The sequence below is a fragment of the Triticum aestivum genome, chromosome 5A, assembly GCF_018294505.1.
Source record: "Triticum aestivum cultivar Chinese Spring chromosome 5A, IWGSC CS RefSeq v2.1, whole genome shotgun sequence".
In the NCBI taxonomy this organism is placed as follows: domain Eukaryota; kingdom Viridiplantae; phylum Streptophyta; class Magnoliopsida; order Poales; family Poaceae; genus Triticum; species Triticum aestivum.
Genome location: NC_057806.1, coordinates 438,022,279 through 438,042,529, shown reverse-complemented (window position 1 = coordinate 438,042,529; position 20,251 = coordinate 438,022,279). Strand labels below are relative to the sequence as shown.

General features: G+C 48.5%; 2 protein-coding genes across 2 annotated transcripts; both read left to right on the top strand.

The window, feature by feature from the left end:
- The first annotated feature begins 305 nt into the window (after positions 1-305).
- Positions 306-4,563, top strand: LOC123103837 (AP2-like ethylene-responsive transcription factor At1g16060). Its single transcript, XM_044525518.1, has 8 exons — positions 306-829; positions 925-1,007; positions 1,117-1,125; positions 1,266-1,354; positions 1,814-1,887; positions 2,056-2,106; positions 2,236-2,312; positions 3,637-4,563. The coding sequence occupies exons 1-8, from the start codon at positions 651-653 to the stop codon at positions 4,263-4,265; spliced, it is 1,191 nt and encodes a 396-aa protein (XP_044381453.1). The 5' UTR covers positions 306-650; the 3' UTR covers positions 4,266-4,563.
- Positions 4,564-11,703: 7,140 nt separating this feature from the next.
- Positions 11,704-12,936, top strand: LOC123107092 (uncharacterized). Its single transcript, XM_044529094.1, has 2 exons — positions 11,704-12,057; positions 12,401-12,936. The coding sequence occupies exons 1-2, from the start codon at positions 11,715-11,717 to the stop codon at positions 12,562-12,564; spliced, it is 507 nt and encodes a 168-aa protein (XP_044385029.1). The 5' UTR covers positions 11,704-11,714; the 3' UTR covers positions 12,565-12,936.
- Positions 12,937-20,251: the final 7,315 nt, after the last annotated feature.

Below are 20,251 nucleotides of genomic sequence, written 5' to 3'. Positions count from 1 at the left end.
CTTACGAGCAATGTAATCTCCGTCGACATGGCTTTCACAGTAATTTTCTTACGCGTTTAATACAACAAAAATAGTGTAACACAATTCATTGACCACATTTAGAATATATTTCTTAAATGAAAGCGCCAACGGTGCATTTAGTAAATCAATACTCCCACCGTGCTCGAAATGAGGAGTAATAATGACAAAGTTTTTAAGAAAAGATGCCTATATTTGCCCGGACGAAAACATTCAGAAAACTTTGAAATCCAAAATTCAGATCATAGCATATAGTACGTGAGTATAAAACTAGGTGCGTCGAGATTTGGGGCACCGGCAGCGCTAACACCAGCGCTAGACCCTGGAAGTAGCTAGCGACAAGCGGAGGCCGCTCCGGGGCGGCCAATCACATCAGGGAGAAGATTTCCCTTTCTGTCCGAGCTCACAGAGGCGAGCGAGGGGAGCGCCGGCTGACCCCTCTCCTCCTCCTGTGCGCTCATTTGGCGCCTGCCCTGCGCTCCAAAACCTCCACCAATTTCCGCTGCCGCCCCTCCCCCCCGCACGCAGACCCGTCCATCTTTAAAACGGCCACCCTCCCCGTGCCACCATAGTTGGCCACCCAACCTCCCTCCCTCCCTCCCTCCCTCCCCCACGCAGCAGCAGCACGCACAATGGCAAAGCCCCGCAAGAACTCTGCCGCCGCCGCCGCCGCCGCAGCGGCAAACAGCAACGCCAGCGCCGTCGCCGACGCGGGGGCGGAGGTGCGCGCCAAGCCCAAGAAGCGCACGCGGAAGAGCGTGCCCCGCGAGTCCCCCTCCCAGCGCAGCTCCGTCCACCGCGGCGTCACGCGGTACGCTCCCTCGCTCCTCCCTCGCTCACGTCACTTCCCAAACGAACAACCGCCGCCGGCAGCCGCGCTAACCGAACCGAGCGGCCGGATCGCAGGCACCGGTGGACGGGGAGGTTCGAGGCGCACCTGTGGGACAAGAACAGCTGGAACGAGTCGCAGAACAAGAAGGGCAAGCAAGGTAATTAACCAGCCAACCCGCTAGCTAATCACTCCACCGGCTTCGTTAATCCACTGCCGATTCCTGACGATTTTTCCCTGCCTGCTGCTGTTGTTGTTGGTGCATGCAGTTTACCTCGGTGAGGCTCCCGAGTCACGGCCTTGGCATGCGACGGCCGGCGTGATCCGCTCGTCATTTTCCCACCCCGTTAAAAAGAATTACCACAGAGAGTTTTACTCGGCCGGGCTAACCAACGTCGTCGTCGTTGCTGATGAGCAGGGGCGTATGACGAGGAGGAGGCCGCGGCCCGGGCGTACGACCTGGCGGCATTGAAGTACTGGGGGCCCGACACCATCCTCAACTTCCCGGTAGGGTACCCTACCCTACCCTACCCCGCCCGGCCTCTACTGTACCGCACGATATTTACTCGTTGCACATTCTAGTCCACCCGTACCACCGCCATTGCCGCGACCGCCAGCACAGGAGTAGAAGCTTGCAATATTTGAGGCTCTTTTCATTTTCTTTCGAGAACCTCATCGTCCTCGGTACTGTCGGTTGGCACACCTCTGAGCTCCGAGCTCGAGTTCTACCGCCGACAAAGAAACGAAAATCAATTGTCGGCGGCCATTCGTTGTAGAGCGCGAATTCGGTGCTAGAGACCGGTGCTTGTGTTTTGGACAGATTTTGCGAGTTTATTGTTCAATTATCACTGTGTGGAATTGGCTTCGTCTTTGGAAATATACACTAGAATTGTACATTTTTAATTATATTTTCTGCACAAATGAATCCTTTTCTAATCTGTTGTTGTGTTCTCAATTTGTTTGCAGCTGTCTATATACGAAGATGAGTTGAAAGAAATGGAGGGACAGTCGAGGGAAGAGTATATTGGGTCACTCAGGAGGTAATGACTATCAAATAAAATGTTTTTTTTTCTTTTGAATATCGCTCCCCCTTCAGTTTCTATAGAAAAATACATGAGACTAACAAATATAAAACTTAAAAAATAATCATAGTATAATTTCAACAACAAAAAATACTGATGTCCATCTATGTGATATTTCCCTCACAGGAAAAGCAGCGGGTTCTCACGAGGGGTCTCCAAGTACCGCGGAGTCGCAAGGTAACATCATCCGTGACATCTAACCAGATTTCTCCATTGTCCGAACGGGATTTTAAACCGCATGAGAGTAACTTGATTTTGAAAATCAAATCCCACACATGTGTATTCATTCACAACAAATGTTTACAGGCATCATCACAACGGGAGATGGGAGGCCCGGATCGGGCGTGTGTTCGGCAACAAGTACCTCTACCTCGGCACCTACGGTACGTACTCTACCTTGTAAAATTAACTCTCTTCCAAAATGCCATGTCTCTTTAGCAAAACCACAAAATACAAGTAGCCAGCAGCATCGCAACGGCCTCAATAAATGGCGTGTACGTATTTTTGACTCATAAAATCTTCAATCGTACTACGGAGTAGATAGTGAGTGAGAGTGCGAGACTGTTCATGAAAGGCCAAATCTGAGTCGTACTAGCGGTGCACCGCGGCCTACACTCCTAGACCAGTACCATGAGCGTACCGCATGGGCACACGGTGAAGATTAGGCACAAGCTTGACCATCACAGTCCAGCTTAGTGTCGAGGGGCCTCATTAAGCACAAGCTTGACCAGATAGTTGGCTAACTAATTCGTGCCCTCTGTGGCTGAAATGCCTGCTAATGCTGATCAGGTGTGCTATGATTAGGCCGCAATTATATGTTGGGTACATTCACTGTTCCCCATCACAGTTACATCCTCTGTGATGGCGATGCAAACCGCTCGAAGAGGCTGCCGGTGCAAGGAGCCGAGGCGTGTTCGTTCTTAGCAGCGCACAAGTTTCGTGTGAATCCCGTGGCAACGTCCGGAATTCCAGCGTGATATGTCGCGTCCCAGATGTGATCTTTGAAAGAAGAACAACCTAGACTAGAGAACACATGCACAAAATATATTCTTCTGAGTTAGAAATGTTCTACCACCTCCGTAACTTTTTATAAGACGTTTTTAGAGTCGGTATCGTACTGTGAACACGTGTCGCTCGTAGTTCCGGGGTTGTAGGTGCGTCCCCACGGTTTAAATCTCCGTAATGAATTACAGAGTGAATTATAGGAGTGGTCTTGGATCCAAGTGGCCGAGCAAGCAATGGCAGAGCAGAGATGAGGTCTCGGCCGGGAGTCTCCAATTCCGGTTAGTTGGGGATTAGATGCCATGACTCAATGAGCTCGACCCCAGCAACGCCGTACTACTTCAACTTCCAGCGGTCCAAAGCCAGCACTGTTCACACCACAGAAGTTCAGTTGCACTTGGTGGCTAGTGACGATGATGGTGATCGGAGCATCAGCGATGCACCGCGGGATTGTAGGGTTGTTTAAAATCACAATTCTGTTATACGATTCTATGACTTTACGATTCAAAATAATCTCTTCGATTCTACAATTTTTGTTAGCAGAATTTACGTGTAGTTAAGATTTTGCGATTTGCGATCCCATCGTCGGAGCTTTGACCTGACTCAAAGCCACGATTGTGACTGCCTTAATTGTAGCACTTGTTTTTTCAACGAAAAATGCTGCGTCGTTTAATAAGCGATCTGATCGTCGGATGATGTGCGCAGCGACGCAGGAGGAGGCGGCCATGGCGTACGACATGGCGGCGATCGAGTACCGCGGCCTCAACGCGGTCACCAACTTCGACCTCAGCCGCTACATCAAGTGGCTCCGCCCGGGCGCCGCCGACGTGGCGGCCGGCGCCGGCCGGACACCGCACCCGATGCTGGCCAGCCTGGCCGCGCAGGAGCTCCCCGCGATCGACCTCGAGGCCATGGCGTTCCAGCACGACCTCCACCAGCAGGGCATGGAGGAAGGCATGGCCGCGGAGGCTGCGGCGGCCGCGGCGGGGACGGCGCAGTTCCCGGTGCTGCCGGCCAGGGCGTCCACGCTGGGCCACACGCCCACCACGTCCGCGCTGAGCCTGCTGCTGCAGTCGCCCAAGTTCAAGGAGATGATCGAGCAGACGTCGGCCGCCGAGAGCAGCACCACCACGTCCTCGTCGTCCATGTCCACGCCGCCGCCGCCGCAGGCCACCAGGGACGACGGCGCCTCGCCGCAGTGCAGCTTCCCGGAGGACATCCAGACCTTCTTCGGCAGCGACGACGGCGTGGCCTACACCGACGTCGACGGCCTCTTCTTCGGGGACCTGTCCGCCTACGCGTCGCCGGCGTTCCACTTCGAGCTGGACTTGTGATCGCGGCGGCGGCGTACGTGGCCAGACTGATGATGCGCGCCATTGATTGGTTTCTTCCAACGGGGCTGGGGGTTTTGTCAATAGGATAATCAGACGGAGAAGCAAAGGGCAGAGCAAGATAACAGGGAATTGTTACGGTGCAGCTAGCGAGGACTGAAAATTATTTACAGATTATTTATTGTTTTTGTCCTTCTTTTGGTATAATCAGGGGTATAGCGTAAGCAAGAGAGATTGTTTCATTTGTTTCAGGATCCTTGACAGTCAAAATAAGGAGCTAATATATACGTCTATTGATTCACATGACTTCTTGTCTTTCTTTACGGAAGATTCTTCCATTTCAAATTATCAAAGTTCAGGATTTGTTCCAAGTCAAACTTGTCTGCATTTGATCAGTTATGTAGAGAAAGGTGTTAATATGTAGTACAACATCAAATCAAATATATGTAGTGCGGAAATATGTAAACACTTGGCAAAACTAAAAGTTACTACCAAAATAGACATACTTCATGAGCCCCAATGCAATCACAGGCGAGCAGGTAACAAGTTGCGGACGGAGGGTCCTCGCTCGCTCGTATGTCGACTGTCGTATCGGCATGTGCGGGGCATGTATGGCTCTGTCAGTGCAACGGCGACCACGGCGTGAATGTGCCCGCTGTGGAACGTGGATCTCGGGGGACAGGGAATGTGCTCGATGTCAGGTCAGAACGAGGCTCGAACGGCACGGCAGGGAAAACAAGAAGTCGTGGCTGGAAAGGTCGCCGGCGCCTCGCTGGCGCCCTATCCTGGCGTACGGCCGGTGGCCGGGACCCGGCCGGCCGGCCGGCCGGCGTGCGCATTGCGCGGTAGGGGTCGGGGGAAGGAGGCTTGCGTTTTCGTCCTTGGTCGCCGGGGCTCTTGGCTGCTGGGAACATGTCGCGGGAGACGGGTTACGTTTTCGAACGTATCGTCGCTTTGTCAGCACCCGGTTGCTGCTCGGTCCGCCGGCGGCTCAAGGGCGCCGGATGGACTTGTCTTTGGTGCCGCCGGGTGCCTGGTTACGTTGTGGGTGGCGGAGGAAGCGAAGGAGGGGTGCGCTCCTGGTCTTGTCTCGTCTCGCGCTGGGAACTCGCCAACAGAAACGTGAGACGAGGATAAAATGGATAACGAGATACCCCACCCAGAAAAGAATGACGAAATCCTATCCTATATGCTACTTCCTCTGTTTCAAATTACTACCACAACGAGTAATTTGAAATGAAAGGAGTTCTACTTAAGAAGTTCACCCTCACTATTTGATTTATCTCAATATATGCAGCATAGACACCTCAGCATCCAATCACATTTCGCCACACCACACATCCTCAAGCCCACCTCCTCATGTCTGACCAAATCAGCGACTACATTTCTTTTTAGAATCAATCAGCGGCTACATTAGCGTTCTGTCACCAACGTACAGAACCGACTGTACAAATGCCGTCTCTCCTTTTCCACTTCCATGGATTCCTCCTTAAAATCACAAAGCGATTGGCAAGACAACACAACACTTCTACTTTCACTCCCACGGACTCCTCTCTCGGAAAAAAGAACACGGCTTTTCTTTTCCTGGCTATACAATAGGGTGCGGCGGCTGGGAGCAGATCGCTGGGTCAGGTCGCTCCTCCGACACGACAGACGGTGCTTCTCGCCTCCGCGGCTCTCCCGGATTCTCTACTGTACTAGTGGTTGGGCCGCACCCTTGGTGCGCCGCCTAAGAGGAAGTTGGGAAGGTCAGATGGGATGCGCCCCTTCGACTGTCTTTATTATTCTTGGTTAGACTTTTGGATACAAGCTTTGATATTGTATTGTCAAATGCAACATATCTAAATCTCTATATATGTATTGACGCATCAAGTGAGAAATAAACTGAAATTTCATGCCCATCGCCTTTTTTTTGTCCAAAAGGACCCCCTGGCCAACAGAATTGTCAAAAAGGACTACCCATGGATATATTTGACAAAGGACCCCCTGGGCCGTGGCGGCAGGCGCGGCAGGCGACACGTGGCACCTGCCGCCACGCCAGGAGGCGGCGGGCCCTGCCGCCACGGCAGGAGGCGGCCAGCCGGCGAAAACGGATTAGGTACAGTGCCTTGAGCCGGGACGGAACGGGCCAGGCCTGGTGGGCCATGCAGCCACTGGAGCAGGCGGCCGCTGCTGCCCATGTCGCTCGTAGGCCGACAGATTTTGCTGCTCGCGGGCCCAGGCGGTGGGCCACGCCGCCACTACGCGAGGCGGCATCTATGCTACACGCGCGACAACGCACGCTGACGGCGCTGATTCCCAGGAGCGACAGCGATGATGACGGCGGTCATTCCCATGCGCGGGAATATGTACGCTGATGGCCTGCTTTTGGTTCTTTCGCCCGGGAATCAGTCCTACTTTTGCTACTTTTGCCTCAGCGGATGCGACGGCACTGCGAGAATCGCTCTGGCTATTGCTTGAGCGGATGCGACGGCACTGCGGTAATCAGTCACTCGCTACAGGAATCCGATGCTGCAGGAACCTGTTGTGCCGACACTACAGGGATCCTAAAATTTCCCGCCTAATTTCGTCCGTTCGCGCTTATTTTCTCGCAATCATTTGTCGTCTGAGCCTATAAAAGGAGACACCGAGGCTCTCGTCCAGCCATCCTCTAAATTACCACTACGCAAAGTGTGTAACACATTCTTGTAGTCGGTATGAGTTTGCCTTGCTCGGATCAAAGCATTAGGCCGAGGAAAATGAAGAATGCAAGTTTGCCTCCAGGGGTGGCAGTCCTGCGATGTTGGTGTGGCGATCTTTGCAAGGTGAAGGAGGTGACGGATTTTTCAGATTGGTTGGGCATGAAGTTTTTCATGTGCGCCAATTATGAGGAAGATCCACCGGTAGCTATTTCAGAGTACGACAAGCCTCCGGTATGCTTTAACCATCACGAATAGATATTGTTGGTATTTTGATTGATTCTTTAATAACATTCTTATTTCTTGTTGTAGTCTCCTCCGCCTCTGTGCATGTACTATCGTTGGATTGACACGGAGATGCCGGCTTGGGCAGTGACTGAGATTCGTGAAAGAAGTCGCCGTGCGTGGAATAGTTTCTATGCGGAAGAGCGACGCGAGAAGGCGGAAGCTGAGGAGAAAGCAGAGCAAGAGAGAGAGAGAGAGAGAGAGTTAAAAGAATACTATGCGGAGCAACACCGTTTTTTCAAGATTTAGGAAAGAAAAACAGGGAAGAGGCTCGTCCCATGGAGGAGCAGGAACGACAGTGAAAGGAGGCTCGTGAGGCGGAGAGACAGAGAAAGAAAGAAAGGGCTCGTGAGGCCAAGGCAGCAGAAGCTGGCAATGGAAAAGGAAAATATCCACGCTGGACTTAGTAGATTCCTGTGGTAGTATTTTAAATTTCGCAATCATTTATATCTTAATTTCTGCAGTTTAATTTCTGCAGTTTAGTAGATTTACATTTTTTGTTCACTTGAATAAATTGCTTAATTTCTATGGCAGACAACCTATCTGGTTAAGGAATGCTGTAAGGACATTTTTTGAAGAAGTCTATGAGTATGTCAACACAAAGAGAGTGGAGAAGCTAATTCCTGACAATAACAAGATCAAGACAGCACGTGTTGTCTTTCGGGACAAACCAAAGCAGGTTTTCTCGCTTCAGGATTTAAGTGCCCATAAGAAACAGTTGGTTCGGAAAATGATATTGAAGAAAAGTCGTCTCATTTGCCGCGTAGCCTCGCTGTTAGGAATGGGCGTTTTAGTGCTAAGCATATCGTCTTCTTTCTGTATTCGACACACATGGAGTGTTGTGTGATGATGTCCCCTGCACCTTCCCCTGAGCAAGCAGCTGCAAGAGATAAGATCGATCCTGATCATTGTACTTTAGATGAGTGTGTCCGTGATTTCTCCAAGATTGACGAGCTCCTGATGCCGCCTTTTAAGGATGAGAAGGGGCAGTTGCCAGTGTACTGATGACCGCAGCAGTGATCTAAGAACAAAATCTGTTGTGGCGGCTTTATGGTCCAAAGAGAACTTCAATTATCATCCTGCAGTCATGCCGTCGCCAGCGAGAAGAACACTAACTGGAGGTATACATTATTCTGCTCGTGCCTTCAAGTTGTCCACTGATGGAAGGTACAAAAGGTTGTTCGAGGAATGTCCGTTTGATGAAGATTGGAGGTACACACCAATGATCGAGGATGACCCCATCATGAGCGGAGTGTACTGGTTTGAGAATGCAAATAAGGACAGAGACCTGGATGAGTATGAGACCTGGATGAGGAAGAAGCAGGGTGCGCACTGCACTGTTGGCAGCAGAATGGTGTGCGTCATTTGCATTGTTCTTTTTTCATTTGAAGAATGCTGATAGGTGAGATGGATGCACATGTTCAGTTTGTAGTCCCTGTACCTGTGATATATATATTGTTGTGATGTGAAACATTTCTGTCACTGTTTTTAGTTTCTCAACTTCGATGATTGATGATCTTCGAGAGATTTTGAGCGTTGGTAAATACTGGCATTAATCTGAAAATGTACACTAGCTTGTTTACTGAAGAAAAGTTCGTTCGTTTTCCATAACCTGAATAGTGGTTACCACAATTTCAGAATTAAAACTAACTATGGTTGCCATCACTCAGCAATGATCTCGCTTGCATCATCTTCTACATATCTCTTGCTCGTTGGGTACCAAGATGCACACAAAGAAAGCATGATTCTTGTGTCCTTTTTGATCACCAAATTCAAACTGAAAGATGATGTTAACATTTACATATTGGTTTAGAGTAACTCAGTATTTCTTGTTCTTGTTGTTAGTAAGTAGCAGTTGTTCTCTCTCTACCGCTCTAATGAGTAAACTATAGTAATTTCTCAGAGTAAATCAGTAGATATCATGTCTGATGCTGATTTCTCAAGCACCAGTGCGTCTGTACTATCAACTGGGTGTTGTTTGCATATCTTCCTAGTAGAATTTAACTAGAGCTCGGTCCATACATGGTTATGTTGCATGAACTCCTAGTTTTCTTTTATTCATGAGTTCAGCCTGGACTATTATCTACTATTCTTGGTTTTGTAGCCTCCCTACTTTTGGTAAAAACGATTAGCTAGTTGCTCCTTTTATTAGCAAGCTCCAGTCTTAGATATGATTGTAAAACTTGATCATGATTATCTGTATAGTCCATGGTTTGTAGTATTACTTGGGATGTTCTAACCTAGTCCAAGTGCTTTTGATGTTCTAATCTACATACTTTCTTCTTGCCTTCTTTATTCTGATGCTTCATGGTTTGTGTTATGAAACAAATGTCTTCATTATTCTGATTCTTGCAATCAGTTTTTGTGATTTGTTTGGATAGGCATGTGAGAAGATAGATAAGAATGATAAGTTTGCATTTGATATTTTAACTAATAGCTAATACTTCATTTCCATTAGTAGTAAGTTGGTGCGGTGACGATGGCGTTGACGTCGACACGGTGCCGCGGTGGTGACGATGATGACATCAACATGTCTCTATGGCGACGACGATGGATGCATAACTGATTTGAATATATGGATGCATGTATAAATAAATGCATGGATGAAATTGTATTTATGATTTTTTAAAAAAAATATATAGTGGTGGTGTGGGAGGCTATGTCCATGTTGCTACTAGTAGTGAATGCTAGTAGCGTGGGTTAATACCCACGCCATTGCTATTTCACATAGTGGTGACTTGAGTGAACAGTGCCACTCCACCGGTATGTAAAATACCGATGACGTCGGATTTGCACACCATTAGTATTTGTTAACAATGGCGTCATATTGGTGGCGTTGACCTTGCATGCCAGGAATGTGGTTTTTAAAAAGCCGGACTAGCATTTTCTGCAGTAGTGTATAGTAAAGTGAAAACCCCAAAAAAGTGTTTATGTGCTAGCATCGTGCGGCGCTACAGTACCGGGCGGTTTTGAGAACGTTCTAGGAGGTTCCAGTCTTTCTTTTTTTGGTTTTAGGAACCTTCTAGAATGTAAGGGATGTTCCTGAACCGGTTTTATGTCTTTTTCGTTTTTTTCCTGTGTATTTTTTCTTTTCTATCCTTTTGTCTTTGTTTTTCTTTCATTTTCCTTTTTTATTTACTTTGTTTTGTTTTCTCTTTTCTCTCCTTTTTTTATTACGTTTTTGTTTTTATTTTTCAACACATCTTCAGAAATTTAAAATTTGTTTGCTTTGATTTTTTTCCTAAAATGTTCCTGTTTTGAAATATTGTTCACATATCCCAAAAAAATAGATTTATTTTATAAAAAATCTCTACTTTGTGACAAATGTTAAAGAAAAATAGAATTTAAAATTTTAAAAATGTTTGCATTTCAAGTTTTTTTTCACAAATTCAGAAAATGTGTGGCAATTTCAAAATTTGTTCACAAATTCAAAAAACTGTCATGTTTTCAAAAATTGTTCGCAAAATAAAAAAAATGTTTTGGTGATCTAAAAAATATTCACCTTGGAATTTTTGTTCACAAATCTAAAAAATGTTCTTGAATTTTCCTTTCCAAATATGTTCATGAATTAAAAACAAATCATGTTTTCAAAATGTGTTTATGAATTAAAAAATTGTTCAGCGAATTTCAAAAGGTGTTTGCCTTTTGAAAAATTTATTCATAATTTCAAAAAATGTTTGCATTATTAATTTTTTTCTTGTTTGTCAAAAAATGTTTGCATTTTCACAAAATTGTTCATAATTTCAGAAGATATTGGTATTTTTTTTTCTTGCTTGTCAAAAAATGTTTACATTTTCGAAAAATTGTTTGTAATTAAAAAAAAGTTCTCCCTTTGAAATCTGTTCTTTTTTCAAAAAAGTCTTTGGGTTTCACAAAATATTATACTTTTTATAAATTTGTTGAGAAATTAGAAATTGTTCGTGTTTCTTTCAAAATGAAAATCATGTTGAAAAGTTGGAAAAAAAGTTTAATCTGTTTGCGGCTTATTGTTCATACACACTTGGCTGCCATTTTGGACACCTAATCTCTGTAATGATGGTGGCTAGCGATGCTGTTCTGTAGCAATAAGATCTCAGCTTGATCCCTGACACAGACTTTTGTTTATTCGAATTTGTGCTACTGGTTGTTTAAGTTTTTCCTCTGTGTTTTATTTCTTTAAATTTGGCGTTGCCAATCTGACAGTAGTATTTCTCTGTCACGGTGGCTAGCTCGATGCGCAACCCGCTTCGAGGTCGCGTGTTTTTTTTTCACGTCACTAACGCGATGCCACCCGTGTAATTGCAATTGGGCTCAGCCCAGGTGCGCTGCCCTGTGCGAAAGGCCGACTCTCTGCCGCAATGATGCCGCCCCCGCCCCCTTCCTTCAACCAGCCGGATTCAGTTTCCGACTCCGGCCATTAAACCTACTCCGGTTTGCATAGGAGCTTCCAATCGATAAATACTAGCAGCATCAGCACTGCTTCCCGTCGTAGCCAGAGATCCATCGATAGATGTACCGGGCGCAGCGCTACCGGGGTCGTGATATCTCCTTTGACAACCATACCGTGGGTTTAGACTTGCTCCCGAAGCTGCTGGATGACAAAGGCATCCCTCAGCCCACCTTGGAAAGGATCCACATTGGTCATCCTACCCTCAGCTTGCTCGAGGATCACATTGCCTACTTCATGACCAAGGTCGACCACCTCCAGGGCTCTGAGGCATGGGTGATTGCTGTTGACATGAAGAACAAGGTGCTGCGAGGAGTGTCCAACTTTGATGGCGCAACAAGAAACCGCTGCATGACTGAAGCCTATATGCACAGTAGCATATCTGGGCATCTCAACAATGCCCTAGGTAACTACTCTTTGCTTTACCAGCGTATGCCTACTTGTCTTGTCTCCTCCATGATACCCCATCAAGTTAATACTTTACCGGCACAGCCCTAGTTACTTGTCCAAGTTTCTGCATTATCCAATTATCACGATGCCTTTTGGGAACAGCAGTTTAACTGTACTTTTGACCAAAAAAGCATGCATTACCTGGCGATTATTACATTGTAGAACTATAATGCAGTGATAGGTCTCCTCAATGGTACTAACTTCCTGTTTTTATAGCCAAAGGCAAGAGATACGTGCTGCTTCGGAGTTGTTTTTGTGAACGAAAACACTAAAATTCGACCTCCTTTCGCTGTGTGCAGGCACCAGGGTTCACCTTAAACGACCGGGGATTCAAATGCCGGAATGGTGTACCAAGAAGGTCCATCTGATGGGTCATGTGGGGGCCGAGTTAATCGGTGGATGCTCAAGTCAAACAGCTGATGATTACGGAGAGGATACCAAGAACTTGGATCAGAATAGTTAACTGATTTCTGGTGTAGCAAGAAGGTCCATCTGACGGGTCATGTGGGGGCCGATGTAATCGCAGGATGCTCAAGTCAAACAGCTGATGGTTGCAGAGAGGGTACCAGGAGCTTGGATCAAAATAGTTAACTGATTACTGGTGTAGCAAGAAGGCCCATCTGATGGGTCATGTGGGGGCCGATGTAATCGCTGGATGCTCAAGTCAAACAGCTGATGGTTACGGAGAGGGTACCAGGGCTTGGATCAAAATAGTTAACTGATTCCCCCCACACAAACAAAACAATTTGGCTTAGATTACTATTTATTCAGTATTTGGTTTCTGCAGCATGCATGGATGACAATGTTGAGACTTATTTCCTATTCAGTTGATGCATTAGTATTGGCTATGTGAGTCGTTTAACATCTTTATAATTTCATGTTCTGTTGGTTTGTCATCGCTCAGTTATTTGATAATATCTCTGTCGGATCTGATGCGACACTACCTACTGAGCCTGATGTTTCATTGCCGTAACAGATAAGCGCCCTCACAAAAGAAATATAATTGTTACTGTCGGCGGTTCTATGCATAAACTACGACCATGACGCATTTAGTCCCGGAGGTACAAGTATCCAGATTGTCCAGATTGGCACGATGATGTTTCAAATTATATCCACCATCCACACTCACCCAAAGACAACAATTTGCACAGATCATTCTGCGGTACCGGCGTGTACCGCCGCAAAAGGATGGAAGTCTTGTACCACCATGAAGTGTACCACAAAAGGAACCGGAGGGTTCTGAAACTGAGAGGGAGTCAAAGAAAAAGAAACCTACCCGGATAACTCGGAAACTTCGGCAGCGGCTGCGAGTCAGCCCTGCCCGAAACAGTGAGTTGCTTGAGTTGGAACTGTCGAGGGCTTGGGAACCCTTCGACAGTTCGAGAGCTTCGCAGTGTGGTGAAGCAGGAAGGGCCCGGTCCCCTGTTTGTGACGGAGACAAAAATTTCAGCCAAAAGGGTGGAAAGTCTGCAGAATCTATTTGGGTTTGCAGGATGCTTTGCGGTGGACAGTACTGGCCTTGGTTGGTATTGGTTTGTTTTGGTCGGATGAGCTGGATGTGGAGTTGAAAAACCTACAGCTCATACCACATTGACGTTTTGGTAAAGAAGAAGACCCGAGCCTCGAGAGAGTGGAGGGTCCCTGGCTTCTATGGAGCTCCGAAGGTGGAAGATCGACCCCAACAGTTGGAGGTTCCTAAGTACACTTTTTGCAATTCAACACGAAGCTTGGCTTTGTGTTGGTGATTTCAATGAGACACTTACTGCTTCTGAACACTTCTCTCGAGCGGTTCGACCCGAACATCAAATGCTGGCGTTCAAAGAGGCAGTGGATGATTGCTCGCCCGAGGACCTTGGTTGGTCGGGAACAAAGTACACATGGGACAATGGACAACAAGGAGGCGCGAATGTAAATGCCATGCTCGATTGGGGGTTTGGCAATATTCAGTACGTCCACATGTTCCCTGATACGCATGTCCGGCATATTGGCACCGCGGAGTCTGGTCACTGTTTCGTGATGATTGATCCACGGGAAAACTTGGCCGGAAATAACATACGAGCTGCTAGACAGTTTTGTTACGAGGATGTTTGGTAGACACATGTTGACTACGATCAGCTAGTACTCCAACAATGACGGAAGGGAGCTGGACAACATGGTTTAGCCGGCGTGGTTAGTGCTCTAAACGAGATGCAACAGAAGCTTGCTAGTTGGGGAGAAAAGGAGTTCGGGAACCTACACGCAAGGTCCGGAAATTGCGTGCAAAGCTCAATCCGTCTACAAGCCTGCTCCACGGGGCACGACCCTACAGATGAGGAACATGCAGTTGGCAAGCAATTGCGTGAAGCTCTCCGACAAGAGGAAATATGGTTGCGGCAGAGATTGAGAGTTCTCTGGCTTCGCAAGGGTGACCGCAACACAAGCTATTTCCATGCCCAGCCAGCTCAACGGAAACAGTGAAATAAAATCGAGTTCTTGGAGAGAGCCGATGGTTCAACGTGTCAGACTTTTGAAGAGAATTGTGCAGAAGTTCAAGGTTTTTATGAAGCTTTATATACCTCCCAGGGTTTTCAACCTATGGACGAGCTGCTCAATCTGGTTCTGCCCAAGGTGACGCCGCTCATGAATGAGCACCTCGACAAACCTTTCACAGCTCAAGAGGTCAAGACGACCTTGTTTCAAATGGCACCATCCAAAGCACCAGGGGTGGATGGCTTCACATCGGGTTTTTTTTCAGCGGCATTGGGAACTTCTTAAAGAAGAGGTAGCCATGGCGTCTCCCACCTCCCACCCCCACCTCCACCTCCGGCGATCTCCTTCCACCACCACTAAAATCCTAATCCTCTCTGATCAGTCTCTCCGGCGTCACTCCCTCTCCTAGGGGATATGGTTTTCTCTTCGGGATCAACCCTTGGCTTGGATTTCTCCAAGGGTTTGGAATTTGCGGATAATATCTTCAGATCTACTGGGTTTTCGGTTCATCCTACGGATTCCACTGGTCATTTCACGTTGGTTGTGTCCTTTAGCCGCCATGATTTCAGACTCAATGATCATTCGGTGGCGGCGGCACCAGAGGCTGCCATTGGTGGATCTGCGATCGAGCTGGGTGTCTCATGCATACGTGACAAGGTTTATTCTTTCCTCCAAGCTAGTTGGTTTCTATGTTGTTGATCTTAGATCCTTTGCATGTTCCCAATTCAAATGTTATTTTAATCTTTGGGGTCGTGGGGGTCCAAATTGGGAATGTGACGATGTCGCTTGAAGCTACGTCGGTATTTCCCCAAAGAGGAAGGGATGATGCAACACAGCGGCGGTAGGTATTTCCCTCATATATGAAACCAAGGTTATCGAATCAGTAGGAGAACCAAGCAACACAACGTAAACAGCCCCTGCACACAAATAACAACACCTCGCAACCCGACGTGTTAAAGGGGTTGTCAATCCCTTTCGGGGTACGACGCTAGAAATTGCGTGTCGACAGGAGAAAGTTGTAATAGATTGAATAAACAGATTGCAAATAAAACAAAGTGCAGCAATATATTTTTTGTATTTTTGGTTTAGTAGATCTGAATAAAAAGAGCAAATAAAATAGATCGCAAAGCAAATATATGAGAAAGAAGACCTGGGCGCCGTAGATTTCACTAGTGACTTCTCTCGAGAAAAATAGCAAACGGTGGGTAAACAAATTACTGTTGGACACTTGATAGAACTTCAAATAATTATGACGATATCCAGGCAATGATCATTACATAGGCATCATGTCCAATATTAGTAGACCGACTCCTGCCTGCATCTACTACTATTACTCCACACATCGACCGCTATCCAGCATGCATCTAGTGTATTAAGTTTATGAAAAAAACGGAGTAATGCAATAAGAACGATGCCATGACATAGACAAGATCCGTTATCTATTGCGGCAGATAGGGATCCCATCTTTTTATCCTTAGTAGCAACAATACATACGTGTCGGTTCCCTTTCTGTCACTGGGATCAAGCACCGTAAGATCGAACCCACTACCGGGCACCTCTTCCCATTGCAAGATAAATAGATCAAGTTGGACAGAGAAAACCCAAATATCGGAGAAGAAATACGAGGCTATAAGAGATCATGCATATAAGAGATCAAAGAAACTCAAATAACTTTCATGGATATAAAAATATATAACTGATCATAAACTCGAAGTTCATCAGATCCCAACAAACACACCGCAAAAGAGTTACATCATATGGATCTCCAAGAGACCATTGTATTGAGGATTCGGCGAGAGAGAGAGAGGAAGCCATCTAGCTACTAACTACAGACCCGAAGGTCTACAAAGAACTACTCACGCATCATCGGAGAGGCACCAATGGAAGTGGTGAACCCCTTCGTGATGGTGTCTAGATTGGATCTGGTGGTTCTGGACTCTGCGGCGACTGGATGAATATTGTTACTGTCGTAACAGATAAGCGCCCTCACAAAAGAAATCTAATTGTTACTGTCGGCGGTTCTATGCATAAACAAAGTACGACCATGGCGCATTTAGTTCCGGAGGCACAAGTATCCAGATAGATTGTCCATATTGGCACGATGATGTTTCAAATTATATCCGCCATCCACTGTTATGGTGCTGCTAGAAGGAGGGCGCGAGAGGGCCGGCCACGGGGGCCTTTTTGCCCACGGCCAGGCAAGAGGGAAGGAATTTCCTTCTTAATTCTTGCTTGATTAGATTGATACATCCCCTCTCTTTATATATAGAGGTTTACTTGACTCCCAGGCAAGGCTTTAATGGACCCCTAAGCAAGCGACCCTTATCTCTAATTAACCCTAAGACTAACGGGCTATACCGCCAGCCCAGGCCCATTAGGCCCATTACGTACTCTAACACTACACCCCACCTGGACATGCAGCTTGTCCTCGAGCTGCAACCTAACCAACTTATAACCATGACTCGACGCAACACAAACCTAACACCTAAAAACAAGCATTTTACATGTCGGCTTGTTTTATTACTCTCAACCAGAAATGGATTGAGACGCTTTATTTTGGACCCCTGAACAAAAAGTGGACACCATCCGCACATCAAACATGCACGTGTACAGCCACCTGGATCCCATGGACATCACCTGGACAAAAGGAGTGCATGTTTATGGCTGTTGGTCTGCACCTAACAGGGAAGAGTGGAGGGCTTGTGATGGATAATGACGAGGAGGGGTGCTCCCTCCCAACCGCCGATGTAGCAGACTTTGAGGTTGCTGCCCGCGGGGAAAACAACATGCCCGCCGCCCGTGGGGGAAATCGCATGCCCAAGATCCCCGATGTAGCGGACGAGATCGAGGTCCTTTGCGCAGTGAAGGGAAATTTGGAGGAGTGGCGGCTGCAGACCACGCATCTCCCACACACGCCGACGCGCTAGGAGGCTGCGCGCAGCAGCCTGCAGCCTCACCGTCGCTGACACGTGGCAGATAGCGATCCAAGACGAAAGCGGTGATGGCGAGGGCAGGAACCAGACCTGGTGGATCTTGACTCCCGCCGACGCGGGCGATGCGAGGCCGAAGCTGACTGGCGGTGGCTGCTGCTGCAGCGGCTGCTGCGGTGTCGCGTTGGGCAGCGGCAGCGGCTGCTGCGGTGGAGCGTCGGGCGCGGCGGAGGCCGCCAGGAGCAGCGGCTGCCACTTCAGCCAGGGTGGGGCGATGGTGGCAGTGGATGGCAGTTGCAGCGGCCCGGCGAGCGCGGCGGAGTCCGCCTGGTGCGGCGGCTGCCACGGCAGCCACGGCGGTGCGGTGGCGGCATTGGGCGGCGTAGCCGGGTGCGGCCCGTAGGACCCGGCCAAGAACAGGCGGATCTCCTGGACCGCCTGGGTTAGGTCCCGCAGCGCCCTGGACACCTCCTCTGGGGTGAGGACGGTGGGGGCGGGCACGACGGAGGAGCCCGACGCGGGGAGGAGCGGGGCGACAGTCGTGGTGGTTGCCGGAGGCGACGAGGTGACCGACAGCGGGAGAGACGGGTTGGGCGGCGGTGAAGACATGATCGAACCGAAGCTAGCTGATACCAAATTGTTATGGCGCTGTTAGAAGGAGGGTGTCGGTGTCAAAACCGGCGGATCTCGGGTAGGGGGTCCCGAACTATGCGTCTAGGCGGATGGTAACAGGAGACAAGGGACACAATGTTTTTACCCAGGTTCGGGCCCTCTCGATGGAGGTAAAACCCTACTCCTGCTTGATTAATATTGATGATATGGGTAGTACAAGAGTAGATCTACCACGAGATTAGAGAGGCTAAACCCTAGAAGCTAGCCTATGGTATGATTGTTGTTCTTCTGGTTCTGTACGGACTAAAACCCTCCGGTTTATATAGACACCGGAGAGGGTTAGGTTACATAGAGTCGGTTACGATGGTAGGATATCTACATATCCGTATCACCAAGCTTGCCCTCCACGCCAAGGAAAGTCCCTTCCGGACACGGGACGCAGTCTTCAATCTTGTGTCTTCATAGTCCAGGAGTCCGGCTGAAGGTATAGTCCAGCTATCCGGACACCCCCTAATCCAGGACTGCCTCAGTAGCCCCTGAACCAGGCTTCAATGACGACGAGTCCGACGCGCAGATTGTCTTCGGCATTGCAAGGCGGGTTCCTCCTCCAAGTACTTCATAGAAGATTCTGAACACAAAGGATAGTGTCCGGCTCTGGAAAATAAGTTTCCACATATTGCCATAGAGAGAATAATATTTACACAAATCTAATCTGCTGACGTATTCCGTAGCGTGACATCACACTACGGCCAAGCCTTTATTCGAATCGTTTTTACCCCCCCACCTCAGCGCGTTTCGCGAGGCGGTTTCCTTGGCACGTCTTGTCAAAGCAGAGATCGTGTCCCCTTTATTTACGGGATTCCCATCAATACAGACATGGGTAACCCAACCATGCCATTGATTACGGCGCTTGGGAGATAAGCGAGTTTATCAGGCTGGTGGGGACGCATAGCCGCATCCGCCCATATAAGGGGATAAGGATCCACCTTTTCACCTACGCCTTCTTTCTCCTTTGCCTATCCATCTTCCGCGCACTTGAGCTCCAACGCCCAAGTACGCACTTCCCACCTCGACCTTCTCTAGCCATGTTCAGAGCGGCAGGCAAGTGGATGGTCTCCTCCGTCACGGAGGGACACATCAAAAAACTGACGAAGGCCGGATACTTGTCTAACGACATCGCGCACCGGCTTCCCGAAGAGGGGCAGCTCCTCCCCACCCCAAGGCCCCATGAGAGGGTAGTATTCCTCCCCCATTTCCTTCGCATACTGGGCTTTCCTCTCCACCCATTCGTTCGGGGGCTCATGTTCTACTATGGCCTGGATTTCCATGATCTGGCCCCGAACTTCGTCCTCAACATCTCGGCGTTTATCATCGTGTGCGAGGCTTTCCTCTGCATCCGCCCCCATTTCGGCCTATGGCTCAAGACTTTCAATGTCAAGCCAAAGGTGGTGCGCGGCAACCAGGCGTAGTGCGGAGGTGCCATGGCGGGCAAGATGGCCAACATCCTGGCTCGAGGGCTCCTTTGTGGAGACCCTGAAGGGGTGGCAATTGGGGTGGTTTTACATCACCGAGCCGCGCGACCCTGAGTGGGTCGCAGCCCCTGAGTTCCGGTCCGGACCCCCTACGCAGCTCACATCCTAGAAAGAGACGGGCCTGTCGTGGGGCAACAAGGGAGAGGTGACTGGACTGCAAACATGCATCCAAACCCTGGTGAATAAGCAGCTCAAGCTTGTCAACGTAGTCCAGGTTATGCTCATCCGCCGGATCCTGCCGTGTCAACAACGGGCTTTCAACCTGTGGGAGTTCGACCCGGCGCAGCACCGAACTCTGAGTAGGCACTTCGACACGACGTACAAATATGCCTGGAAGGTGCTATTCAAGGGCGCCGAGGCTCCCACATCCGCTTTCGAGGACCGCGGATTCAGCACGCAGCGTCACGCTAGTGCGGTAAGCTATTTTTACATTTTACAGGATATTAGTTTTTCATAGTTTGACTCAATGCGGGATCTAAGCTCCCTTACCTTTGACAGGATTGGCAGGCGAAGTCCGGACAGATCAACTGTCCGGCTCCCTTGCCCGAAGACCCAGCCGATGCTCGCTTAGCGAAGCTGCTGGTTCCGGGACCCTATGTGGTGCCAG